The sequence below is a fragment of the Emiliania huxleyi genome (genome assembly GCF_000372725.1).
Source record: "Emiliania huxleyi CCMP1516 unplaced genomic scaffold EMIHUscaffold_566, whole genome shotgun sequence".
Lineage (NCBI taxonomy): Eukaryota > Haptophyta > Isochrysidales > Noelaerhabdaceae > Emiliania > Emiliania huxleyi.
In genome coordinates, this window is record NW_005197755.1 from 20094 (window position 1) to 32538 (window position 12445).

A 12445-nucleotide genomic window follows, 5' to 3' on the forward strand; every position below is an offset into this window, starting at 1 on the left:
GCGCCTGCTCATGCACACATACACATGGTGAAGCGACGGCGCCGGTGACTGGTCTGCCCGGTGTTGAGCTGGTGTTGAGTGAGCGCAGGTTGGATTGTCGTGTGTGCGACAGCAGGAGATAAGGACTAAGGTATGAGACCCCCGTTTTTGAGAGTTGCGATGCTTTAAAAGAGGTTTGCGTAGAGGTCGCCCAATACCGCAGCAAATTAAGCGTGGACGCACTGCGGGTCCGGCTCAGGGAGGGGGATAAACGAGAGGACATCTGGGCAACGCGCCGGGAGGTGAGAAAAGAATCTAACCGGCGCTCGAGCTGCAGCTCGGCACGCCGCATGCTCGCAGCAAGGTGCAATGCGATAGGCTAGCAACAGAGAATAAATAAAACGGACACACCAAACAAGGGGTGGGAGAAGGACAGACAGGGTCCCCACACCTGCACGAGCAGGATCTTGTAAGTAAGGACGATCAGGGACATCGCGACACCTCCTGTTTCGGTTGAAATTCTTTTGCGACGCTTCGCAGGCCAAGAAGAGAAAGGTTGCTGGAACGGACGTAAATCAAAGGGGAGACAATTGCTGTGAACATGGAATTTGAATAACAAAGGGTTATGACCCCCCCACCCAATGAACACACCAGTGAGGGAGGGCGAGACGATCGAGGGGTCCCGTACCATGCGGAATCGACCCTATCCAGTGCTCAAGTGCTCAAGGGGAATACGACAAAGCTCCCTCGCACAACACTGGGCACAAAGAAGAAAGGAAACAAGAAGAGGACGGGGTGCGGGAAAATCTTGGCCGCCGAGATTCGAGCACAAGGGATCGTGTGGTCTGCTTGCCTGTGGCTCAAGCCTGCAGCAGTCGATGAACTGCCAGCATGACAGCTGCCGAGCCTTACCCGAGGACTGCGTGCCTTTGCCGTGATCAGCATGACCGGTGCGCTGGCTGCACTGACCGTTCGGTTTTCGCATCGGGTCTCGGTCGCTGTCGCAGCCGCCTGCCTTGGTGCTGCGGAGGCTGCATTTGCCAACATCTACTGGGATGTGGCGTCCGATTACTACACGCACACAGTTGCGGGTCTTCTGTTGTGCGCAGCCGGCAACGAGATGCTCAATGACGGCAGCCCGCTTCAGATCAAATGGTGGAAGGGCTGCATCGGCTCTGGAACATTCACAATCCTTTTCTTCGCTTTAGTGTTTGGATTCGCTCGACGTTCGGGTTCGACGTTCAACATCGGCCACAGATTGGTTTACTTTGGGCTTGCCGTCCTCCTCGGCGCATTCGGTCACGTCGACTGCCTTCGGAAGATACGCCAACTCCGATCGCGAGCTACCGCGCACTCAGACGAGAACGAGAAAGACGCGGCGGGGGAAAGTGATTGCTGCGACCGCCCGCTCTTTGACGCCGGCTGCTACCTGCTCATTGGACTGGTTTTCATCGGTCACCAGCACGATAAGCGCCCCCTCGCGATCTTCATGCACACGGCACTCGGAATTTCGCTTGTCATCCTCGGCGTCGCAATCTGCGCAGCCGACTGCATCTTCGCCCATGTTGGTCGCAACGCGGCATGCGCCTCGCGTGTGCGCTCCTTTCTGTGCTTTAGCCATCTCGTTCCTGCCCTCATCCTCTTGTTCCTCGGATCGTGCATAAGGATGTTCCGCGACTCACGCAACGGTCTCCTGCTGGTCGGTGATGGACCAGGGCAAGCCGAGTACTTCGAGGTGGGCTGTCTCTACCTCGGCCTTCTCATCTGGCTCGCCGCAGCGATCACGGCCGTGAAAGCTGCGCGAACGCAGGCGTTGCCGAGAGGTGATCCAGCGAGGTGCTGCCCTATCGCAGAGGCAAAAGATTACGTCCCGGTTTGACGTCCTGTCCTTGCCGCGCCGCACTCCCGTTTCGCGCTGCTGCGTGTTCGCTGTGTGCTGGCGGTGTGTGCTGGCGTGAAACCCGAAGGCGTGGACGTGTGGCGCGCGTGTGTGATCTGTGATCGCTCTCGGGCCCACAGACATCCCGCACACCCGCCGCCCCCGCGCGCGCCCCACCCCGGCCGGGAGAAAGGGGAGTGACAGTTTGGGATGGACAGCCTCCCGAGTACCTCGCACTCCGTGTGCGAGAACGAGGGAAAGAACAGGGGGTGGTCCGGCTCACAAGTCCGGCTCACGCGCCCCGAGCTTACCATCTACCGCACTGAGCACTTGCGCCCCCTCGCTCCCAACCCATCCACCTCGGTCCTCGCCTCGGGCCGCGCCGCGCAATCTCGGTCGATCTCGCGCATTCTCGGGCGATCTCGGGGCCGCGCCGCGCCATCTCGGGCGATCTCGGAGCGTCGCTCGCGCGGCGGCACACCTGCTCAAAAAAGGAAGGGCCCGGTTGGAGCCACGGGGCTCACGTGCTCGCTCGGTGCGCCGCCTCACTCTGCGCGCCACTTTTGAGGCGTTGGCGAGGGCCGGTGAGGCGGCGCCCTCTCTCCTCTCCTCTCCTCTCCTCTTCTCATCTCCTCCCTTCTCCTCCTCTCCTCTCTCCTCCCCTCTCTCCCCCAGCAGCTTCCTCGAGGCCGAACAGGTAGATCCTCCCTGATCGCTAAGCTACCACAGGGGGCGGCCAGGTCTTTTTTTTTGAGCTAGCCTTCGATGTTATGGAACAAACGCAAGGCGGACACACACATGACGCATCGCTCTCGGGCCCACAGACAGCCCGCACACCCGCCGCCCCCACGCGCGCCCCACTTGGCCGGGAGAAAGGGACAATGTATGTGGCTCTTACGTACATTCATGTAGGACTGCTGACAGGGTTTGCGATGAGGAGTGACCCGAAGGGTTTCTCGGGGTTAGTGCACCACTAACCGCCTCTGCAAGAGCACTGCGCCTCAGCGGGCTCATACTAGCACCCACCTCGCGAGCCGATCTTCTGGCTCGACGAGGCTGCTGCGGGCACTCGCGGGCCGATCTTCTGGCCCAGCGAGGCCGCTGCGGGGCACACGGCGCACGGGTCACTCCTCAACACAAACCCCGTCGAAGCAGGAAGTATGGAAAGGGCGCGAAGAAGTCAGGTGCGTGTGTAAAGGCGGCGCGGCTTTTTCAAACTCGGGGCCCACTCCGCTACGCTCCGACCCCCCAAAAAATGTTGGATTAGATAAAGGTTGCTCCCGGCCCCGCCAGTGGGGATTTTGGCCTACTCCAGTGACCGTCTAAGGGGCCCAAAATGGCCCGCAATGCCATATCTTTTTTGCCTAACTTATTACAAAACTAGTATGTCTTGGAGTGAAAAAAGTTCTCGATGAGGTGTGGGGATCCGTGGTGAGCAGATTCCCAGATTCTGCCTCCTCCCAGATTCTGCCTCCAAAAAATGTCCGAGATCCCATGGAGCTAAAAAAAAGGTTTGCGGCGGTCACTGTCCTACCAGCGCGGGGCACAGTGGGCCGCGGACCACACGTGTGACGTGAAGGACCTTAATTCCTTCTCCAGAGAGCCCATCTCTTTCTGTCCACCCTTAGGGTGCCCTCTCGAGATCTCGGCCGGGGGGTTCTGCTCCAAGAGACCTCGAGAGTGCGTCCGTGTGTTTTTGCTCGTTAGGACGTGTATGCCCGCCGCTTTTGTATTATTAATTATACACCATCTCGGCGGCCAAAAAGCCTGGACCTGAGAGTGGGAGTCAGAACGAGGGTGGGTCCACAGAAGAGGGTACACCGTACGCAGAGGCCGGAGGGCCGCCTTCAGCCCTGCCCGTTGGAAGGGAAGGTCTTGATCGCCGCGCGCGCCATCGCCCTCTCGAGCACGCCGTTGCGCCGCCGGAGCTCCGCCACCTCCTCCTGCAGCCGCGCCAGCTCCGCCTTGAGCGAGCGGGCCTGCAACGGGTCCTTCGTGGCGGCCAGCACCCGCGCCGACACCTCCTCGAGCGCGTCGTCGTCGACCTGCCGGCCGAGCGACTGCACCACAAAGGTGTCCTCCACGCGCCGCTCGTCGAGCGACGACGAGCGCGCGTGCATCTCGACCACCCTGCAGCCGGCAGAGGCGAGCGCCGCCGTCATCGAGGCGAGCACGCCTGCTCACGACAGCGAGTGTGCGTGGCCTGATGGGTTGTCAACGCCGCCGTCGTCGAAGCGAGCTCTGCCGTCGATGTCGGGCCCGCGCACCTGTTCACGGCTGAGCGCTGTGAAGAGACGCTGGCCCGCGCCTGCACCCCATCTCCAACGGCGTCGCACCGTGAGGGTCGTCGCGTCGGGCCTCGCCGTGTTGTCCGCGTGCACCTCGAAGCCAAACTCGTCGAAGCTCCCGTCGAGAGCGCCGCTCTTGAGCGTCGACGACCGCTCCTAATTAATCAAATTAATATTAAATTAATTGATTAATTCATTAATCGCTCTTGAGCGTCGACGGCCGCTCCTGCTCACACACCGGTGTGCCAGGTGACGGGCGGCCTCCTCAGCCGCTCTTCTCGAGAGCGCGCTCCGTGTCGATGAGCAGCAAGTTGACGAGGCCGAGGCAGCAGCCGCTCACCTGGCGAGGAGACGCGCTGCCGTGAAGACACCCGAGTCCCGTGAAGAGACCCTGCGGCGAAGACCGCCGGGAAGGCAGCCGCCAGAATGGTTGCCGACTACAGCTGCGCTGACGATGGCTACTGCTCGCGCTGCTGATGTCTGCTGGCGCTGCTGATGGCTACTGCTCAGCTCACCACTCCAACCAGCGAGCCGAGCAGCGCGACCCGCTTGACGAGCGGCAGCTTCCGCTGGTCGAGGGAGAGGCCCGCCGTCGGCCGTAGCCCGGCCCGCCTCAGCATCGCCTCGAGTGTGCCGCCAAAGAGCACGCCGGCCGAGTCGGAGCAGACCTGGCCGAAGGCGGCGGCCTATCGCAGGGCTTCCACGCACACGTCACGCTCCGTGTGGCTGGTTCTGGCCAAACGCGGAGCTGCCGTGAGGGTGGAGAGGCCGAAAGACACGCCGAGCGTACAGTCGATTGCGTTGCCGGCCTGGATCATCACCGTGTTGTCCATGAAGCCGAAGCCAACCATTGGCAGCGCGGACGCGATGAAGTGCCGTTTGAGCTGCTCCGCCGTCGGTCGCTCGGTCTCCGCCTCTGCAAACGCCGCCCTAGAGCTGCAGCGCCTTCTTCCGACCAGGCGCCTTCTGCCGACCAGGCGGGCGGTGGCGAGCCGAGCGCGGAGCATGCAAGTCGGAGATGCCTGTCAGGTATAGGTCCAGCCGACTCCGCGTGAACTCTCTATAGCCGGTTGCTGCACCTTCAGAAAAATAAAACGCAAAAAAAGTCTCGTCTCGTATCGGGTTGCGTACGAGTATCGTCTCGTATCGTCTCGGATCGTCGTCTCGTTTCTCGATGTCCGACTGGGCTCCCCACCGGGGGCGGGCTTGAAGACACTGAGCCGAGCGCGCCTGCGGCGGACCGCCGCCGGCGCGCTCGCTTCGGCGGATGGCTGAGCGGCACAGTTTCTGGCCGCCCGGCCTGCAAGCAGTCGCCGCGAGACGATCAAAGGCGCTCAATTCAAGCGCGCCGCCATGCGACTCACGTGGAACCGCCGGCGGGGCGAGAGCCAGCAGCGGGCAAACCGCGCCTCCGGTGCTCCGCTGCGATGACGAGCTGGCGCCAGCCACGCGCGGCCTGGCCAGGTCGGCAGGATTTTGTCCGAGTGTCTGGCGTCTCACGTCTCTCGCGAGGAAGGCGCACCGAGGCGTCGCGCGGACACGAGACGATCCGACCGAGACGAGACGATCCGATACGAGACGATACGAGACGATCGATCCTACACGATACGAGACCGGAGATTTGGATTTTTGCATTTTCGCAAGGTGCCGCAACCGGCTCTAGCTAGAGCTCTATCTATCCCTTTCTCGACTGTCTGAGCTTGTGCGTCTTGGGTCCGTGGTTGTGTTTTTGTGTGAACTCTCGAGGGATCTCTCGTACGAACTCTGTTCACACCGAGTAGCTGGGAGTGGCTGCGGCTATAGCAGACAGTCGGAGAGCAGTTCACTGCAGGTTCCAACTTTTTGCGGGGTATGGTATGGTATAGAGTCACGGCCCAAAGGGTGGGGGGGTATGGTCCCTCGGCCCTCCCTCTACTGCCGCCGCCGAGCCCGCAGCGCCATGAGCTAGGAGCACGCGCCCGTGTCGCGGAGCTGCTGGAGCGGCTCCACGCTCCACTCGCCGTCACCCTTCTGGTTGCGGAGCGCCTCAATGTCGCGCGATCAACATAGCCGTCGTTCAGAATGCGGCAAGATCTCAAACGCCAGCCGTCCAAGTTGGTTGACCTTTGTGTTGCGCTCCTCCTTATTTGCGAGGTTACGCATCTCGGTGACCAGCGCGAGCAGCGATGCCTTGGTGCAGCGCCAGCAGAGAGTGAATACGAGCTCGAGCGGCGGAGTGGTAGGCTGCGGCTCAGTCCGACTCGGAGGAACGCCGCGTGTGAGAGCGATGCTGTCGACGTGGCCGACCTCATACTGGCAGCCACTCTCGTCCAACCACACCCAGTGATCTCCCGCGGATGATTTGAGCACGCCCGTTGCTGCCGTGCCGTGATAATGCTCAAGCAGCAGCTGCAAGAACCGGGCCTTGCAGCCAGACTCTAAGAAAAAGGGTCCCTCTCGCTCGTCGTCATCGCTCTAGTCTGGCGCGCCCGCAGGCCCCGGCGGAGCCTAAGGCGTGTTGCCGAGAGCAACTCCAATAACTCCGGAGCGAGAACACGACCCCATAGGCATAGCGCGGGGAGGTCCACCTTGGGCTCGGCACCGGCTTTGCTTGGGAACACTCTCCATTGAAGCGCGTGGCTTGTGCTCCGTTTGCCACCATGTTATTATTGATCGTGAAATCAAAACTAGCACCTCGCCTCTCGAAAACAAAACAAATCTCTTTCACAGTCCATGGCGCCCGCTGCTGCCGCCGACCCCAACCGAGCGCAAGCCGGCAGCAAAGAACGTGTGGCAGTGCTCTGCAAACGAGGCGACGGGGCCTCGACGGCTAGCGTCGGCCTCGCCCCCACGTGGGGAACGCTCGCCGCCTCATTCGAAGAGCTCCAGGAGTTCTTCGACGCCTTCCCCGAGAAAGATGAGCGCGCTCTCGATCGGTCCGGGGCGCGGGACGCGGAAACGCCACGCGGGGACCGTCGCTGGCCGCCTCGGCCGCCCGGGCAGGCGGAGCCTCGCCACCGCCCGATCGCGCAACCTCAGTCGCGGCGGCGGGCCGCGCCGGTGGAGGAGGCGCCAGTAGTCGTCGGTGGTCAGCTCGACCATCCGGCTGAAACCGTGGTCAAACGTGTCATTCGCTGCCTGCAGCCCATCCCGCTCTGTCGGGCAAAGGCAGGCGACCATCCCTCCAGTCGGAGTGGCGACCACGTACCATTTTAGCGGCGGTGGTTTGGCCGGAGGCGGCGGCGCCTTGCGGCAGAGGGGGCAGCGCAGCGAGCGGTCGGCGTGAGCGCACCGCGTCACGCAGTGGTGGCAAAAGCTATGCCCGCAGCCTGCATGCCGCTCAACCGCGAGACGGGTGGCGCGTCCGGCATCGCGTTTGTCGAGTTTGGTTCGCCCGAGCTCGTCGCCGCCGCCGCGCGGCTCAACGGGGAGGACCTGATGGGCCGCTCCCTCAAGATCAACGTCGCGGAGAGCAAGCCCGACGCCAAGAGGCAGCACAGCGCGCCGCCGCCGCGGCCGCCGGCCGCCGCCGCTGCCAGGCAGTCGCCGCCGCGGAAGCGCCCGCCGCCGCCTCCCCCGCCACGCCGTTCGCGTTCGCCGCAGCGGCGCGACCGCTCGCGCGGCCGTGAGCGCGGCCGCGACCGCTCGCGCAGCCGCGACCGCAGGGATCGCGACCGCAGCCGCGGCCGCAGGGGCCGCAGCCGCAGCCGCAGCCACGACCGCAGCCGCAGCCGCGATGGCAGGGGCCGCGACCGTAGCGACCACAGCGACGGCCGCGAGCGGCGCGAGCGTAGCCGCGAGCGCGTGAGAGCGTCTGCGAGCAAGTCGCGCTCGCGCTCGCCGGCAGACGGCGACGACGAGAGGTCCTCCAGCGAGGAGCGCCGCCCGCGCCGCCGCCGACGCGACCGTAGCCGCAGCCCTCCCTCTCACAGCAGCGGGCGGCGCAGCAGCGACGGCGGCAGCTACGGGGTGTGGACCCTGAGTTGACCAGGGGTTGTGCGCTGGGCCCTCCTGCTCGGCTCCAGCCAGTAGACAAGTCTTGTCACTAACAGAGTAGATGGATCTGACCTCGGGGCCGATGTGACCAAGCGCTGGTACCGTGGTTTTACCTCCCACCCATGGTCTCACAGTGTGCCGGCCGTCGCCGAGCAGTGTCGCTCACACAAGCCGCAGCACAAGTGACTGAGGGCCAGTGAGGGCGAGCCCATCGCTGTCACAGCTGTGGCAGCCGCACAGTAGGCTGTGTCACCTGTGCAAGAGTGTGTGAGCAGCAGAGGAGCTGCTCTCCAGGCTTCTGTCGCAAAGAGCTGCATGCCACCGAAAGCGCTGTCGAGGTTCGCCGAGCGCGGCGAAATCGAGGGACACCGCCACCGACGAGCGCGTTGGACTTTTCACTCCGGACAAAGACCGCTGCACAGCGGATGGTATGGGCCGTGCAGCGGTCATAGCGGCGAGGCGCGGGACCGTCTGTGGCGAAGTGGGTCGCGTCCCTCGATTTCCTCAACTCACGGTCCGCTCCCTCTAGCGCGAGCGCACGACTTGAGAGCTGACACACTTGGCTTCGCGAGCGGGCCACGTTGCACGGCCGCGGCGCACGGACTTCGCACCAGCGGCCAGTCCAGGCTCCAGCCCGCGGTGCAGCGGCACTCGACAGACTCGTCGAGGGTGGGGCTGTGGACGCCGTGGCCGTGGCAGGAGGAGGGGGAGGCGGGAGCTGCACATGTCCAAACCCTTTTATTTCACGTTCAGCAAGTAATGCGACGAAGCTTGTTGTGCGCACGCTCCCCTCTGCCTCACCGAGGCTCACCCTCCCCGATCTACGACCCCAGCCGCCCGGCCGCTGGCCGGGCCGGCGCGCGATACGCCTCGCCTCGCAGGCAACTACGCCGGCGCGCCTCTCTGCTGCGCATCCCCTGCCCCAACTCCCTAACCCCCAACCACGCCTCTGGAGACCGCTCCAGAGAAGGCGCGCCGCGCACAGCACACCGCTGCGCGAAAGCCCCCATACCGCCGCCTCCACCGAGTCAGGGCACCGCCCCGCCTCCAGAGCCGTCGCCCACGGTGGTTGCCGTCGCAGAGCTGCGGCGGCTGATCTTGAGGACGAGCCGGCTGCCGTGCTCGGCGATGCTGGCCGAGAGGCGGCTCATGCTGGCGACGCTGCCCGACCGAGCGGGAGTCGCGCCGAGGTCCTTTGCCAGAAGCGCAAGCGACACCTGCGGAGCGGAGCGCCCTGGCTGGTGAGTGTACCGCCGATGCGCAAGGCAAGATGTGGAGAGAGACAAAGCGCGCGCCGGGTGGTGGCGCCCCGGGAAGCACGAGCGTGCCAGGCTCTTGTAGAGTCCGTCGGCGATGAGCTCCTACAAGGAAGGGCACGCGTATGGGGGGAGATTGAGGCGCCTGAGATTGAGTGCATCATGACCCCAACCCCGGCCCGCTCCTGCGGCGTGACTTCGAAAAACCTCGAGAACTGGCAGCCACCGCGGTCCGGGTCGTTCTCGTGCGCCATGACGATCGGCAGCTTGTCCTCGCGCGCCTGCTTGACCTGCTCGGCCAGCCGCGCGTCGCTGACGAAGCTGTCCTCGTTGAGGTAGAGCAGCATGTGGGTCGCTGGCCCAGGCGCCTCGGCGGTGGAGACGGTGAGACCGGCAAAGGCGGTGGCGATCTCGTCGGCCAAGACCTGTGCGCCCGCGTTGGCCGGCGAGGCCCAGAGGAGGGTCTGTTTGGCAAAGGCGAGCGACTGCCTCTCGGGCTCGCCCGGCACGAAGAGCGGGAGGGAGGTCTGGTTCAGATAGTTGGGCGAGCAGAGGAGCACAGCCTACGGTTCAAGGGTGCCGGGGCTGAGGTCTCGGGGGGGTGCGAGAGGACTGCGGCTGGCTGTGACCCGCTGCGCCTCGACGATGGTCTTGAGGGAGACGCGTTGAAACTCTTTGATTCGCATCCAGATGGTGTGCGTCAAGCCCTGTTCAAAGATGGCCGGCCGCAGGTCCTCGGGGCATTCGCCGCGCAGCGCCTGCAGCGTCCCCCCGCCCTTGGCAGGGTCCGCCTCTTGGACGAGGACGATCGGCTTGGTCTGCTCGAGCGACGAGCGGATCTCGCGGAGACAGTTCTGGTGGCACGCAAGCAGGCGGGCGGTGAGCCGCGGGGAGTGTCGAGGGGCGCAGCTCAGACTCGGGTGCGTTGAGAGCCAGAGGATACCGAGCGCGGGACAGGGCGGCGAGAGCGCGCCTGAGAGCGGAAGTAGCCACACGAGAGGAAGAAGAGGATCATTTGCGTGCGCTGGATGTACTCCTCCAGCGCCCCAATATCCTTGAGATCATCCACCTGTGAGGACACGATGCGCGGTCAGAGGCGTTGTCGCCGTACGCAGAGCGATGAGCAGTCACTGTGTGCGCGCGTCTAGAAAGATCTTGAGGCCCGGCAGCAGCAGCTGCAGCTCGCCCTTGATGACCCCGACGGTGTCTTGACCGGTCGACCTACATGGTTAGGGGTGGAGCTGGATCGTGCGGTCTGGATTCCACCCTCCCTAGCTGCGTGACTCACCAGATGTGCGAGAGGAACAGGTGCCACGTGAGGCCGGTCACGATGCTCAGCTCGGGGGGCTGCTTGGTCGAGACGAGACGGATCGTGGGAACCTTGGCGACGCGGCGGGCGGCGACGACGGCGCCGATTAAGAAGAAGACGAGCACGACTGCAACGAGGCCGATCATCGTGTCCACGATCGCATTGAGGCTCCGGAAGCCGAGGACTGCATCGGCGTCATCGATCCCTGAGCGCTCCTCGATGCCGAGGAAGACGGTGCTCCAGTTGGTGCCGAGGAAGAGGACAAGGAGCACGAGGCTCGTGGCGACGGCCAGCACGTTGTCCTCGACCCGCTTGTAGGGCCGCACGACGGCGAGCACGACAGCGTAGAAGGAGCAGACGAGGATCGCCACCACGAGGCGAAGGAAGGCGTTTATCTCCGGGATCAGCAGCACGAAGCCCGTCAGCACGAGCTTGCGTGCCAGCTCGACCGCCTCCCACCAGCACCAGGTCTTATTGTACTCGCGGTGAAGGAAAGCGGTGGCCCGCGTCAGCGCATTCGGCGACTTGGCCTTCAGCGAGTTGTAGCAAGCGGCGAGGAGCGACGTGAAGAGGACCAACGAGCCAACGGGCCAGAGGACGATGCAGCCGATGGCGAGATTCTTGATGAGCCCGTGATTCTCGGTGCCGCACTCGACGCTCGCATCCTGCCGCATGTAGGAGACCTGCTCCAGGCGCTCGTTCGGCGGAGAGATGGTGTAGGCCTATCAGCAGAACAAGGCCTGAGGGGCGGGGTTGTGAGCAGCGGCTGTCATCAGCTGGAGCGCCTGGCAACTCCACGCGCGGAAGATGGAGGCGCTGATGGAGGGCACGAAGCAGAAGATTAGGAAGAGGCCGGCCGGCGTAAGGTCAAGAATGCCGAGGGCCGCCTCCGCGTACAACGATCCCTCGCGCGGCGCCGGCGCGGCACGCCAGCGGAGGAGCCGCAGACTTATTCCCGATCCCATCAGCAGTGCGATGAGGGCGACGGGCGAGAGAGCGACGGCGAGGAGCCGCATACCGTAGCCGAGGCACTGCTCTGGCAGAATGAAGTCCGACCAGTTTATGGGAGATCACGTTGGCCAGCTTGTCGGTCCAGCCCGTGTACTTGTCCGGCAGCCGCGCAGAGTAGGTGGAGGACAAGACCGTGCTGATCTGGTAGAAGCCGAACAGGATCTTGAGCTTGGCCGTCATTCCGCCCCCGACGTAGTACTTGACGGAGCGGTCAGCAAAGCGGAGGAGAGGGCCGATGAAGGTCTTCTTCCGCCAGGCCGTCATGCTATAGGCCCACGCCGCCAGGCCGCACGCGACGCAGAGGCCGAGGCCGATGCCGGCGATGCGACCCGCTGCTGCGTCGCGCGGAGCGCACTCCTTGCACTCGTCGCCGTCGACGAGGTAGTGATTCTCCGCGGCGCAGAGCTGGCACTCGGGGCCGGTGAAGCCAGGAGCGCAGTACTCGTCCAAGCCCGCCTCCTCCAAACGGCGAGACGCCTGCTTGGCTCCGCGCTCGTTGCCGGCGCACCGCGCCTCGCCGGCCCTGTCGCCCCCAAAGTCGCGGCACGCCGTCAGCACGGCGGAGGAGGGGCTGGCGCGCCAATAGCCGGCTGGGACGCCGATGGTCGCGAGAGCGGTGTTGTCCGAGCACTCGGCGCTTGGCGGGCAAGGCTTGCAGTAGTCGGTCGGGGAGGAGAAGATCTCGATCGGGTCGGCGCTCTGGAGCAGGTAGAAGTCCTTCTGGCAGAACGAGCAGATGACGCCCGAT

General features: G+C 64.3%; 4 protein-coding genes across 4 annotated transcripts; 1 reads left to right on the plus strand and 3 right to left on the minus strand.

Moving 5' to 3' along the window:
- Window positions 1-922: 922 nt before the first annotated feature.
- EMIHUDRAFT_247300 (hypothetical protein) lies at window positions 923-1858 on the plus strand (the record flags this gene model as incomplete). Its single annotated transcript, XM_005765124.1, has 1 exon — window positions 923-1858. The coding sequence occupies one exon, from the start codon at window positions 923-925 to the stop codon at window positions 1856-1858; it is 936 nt and encodes a 311-aa protein (XP_005765181.1).
- Window positions 1859-4832: 2974 nt separating this feature from the next.
- EMIHUDRAFT_76645 (hypothetical protein) lies at window positions 4833-5153 on the minus strand (the record flags this gene model as incomplete). Its single annotated transcript, XM_005765125.1, has 1 exon — window positions 4833-5153. One exon carries the CDS (start codon window positions 5151-5153, stop codon window positions 4833-4835), a length of 321 nt encoding a protein of 106 aa, XP_005765182.1.
- A 1843-nt stretch (window positions 5154-6996) lies between these two features.
- Window positions 6997-7452, minus strand: EMIHUDRAFT_371242 (hypothetical protein; the record flags this gene model as incomplete). Its single annotated transcript, XM_005765126.1, has 1 exon — window positions 6997-7452. A coding segment is annotated over one exon (456 nt), but the record flags the coding sequence as incomplete, so codon positions are not given.
- A 1697-nt stretch (window positions 7453-9149) lies between these two features.
- Window positions 9150-10832, minus strand: EMIHUDRAFT_445945 (hypothetical protein; the record flags this gene model as incomplete). The annotated part of the gene is made up of 8 exons (XM_005765127.1): window positions 9150-9252; window positions 9282-9338; window positions 9406-9482; window positions 9551-9940; window positions 10007-10231; window positions 10333-10446; window positions 10509-10598; window positions 10707-10832. 8 exons carry the CDS (start codon window positions 10830-10832, stop codon window positions 9150-9152), a joined length of 1182 nt encoding a protein of 393 aa, XP_005765184.1.
- Window positions 10833-12445: the final 1613 nt, after the last annotated feature.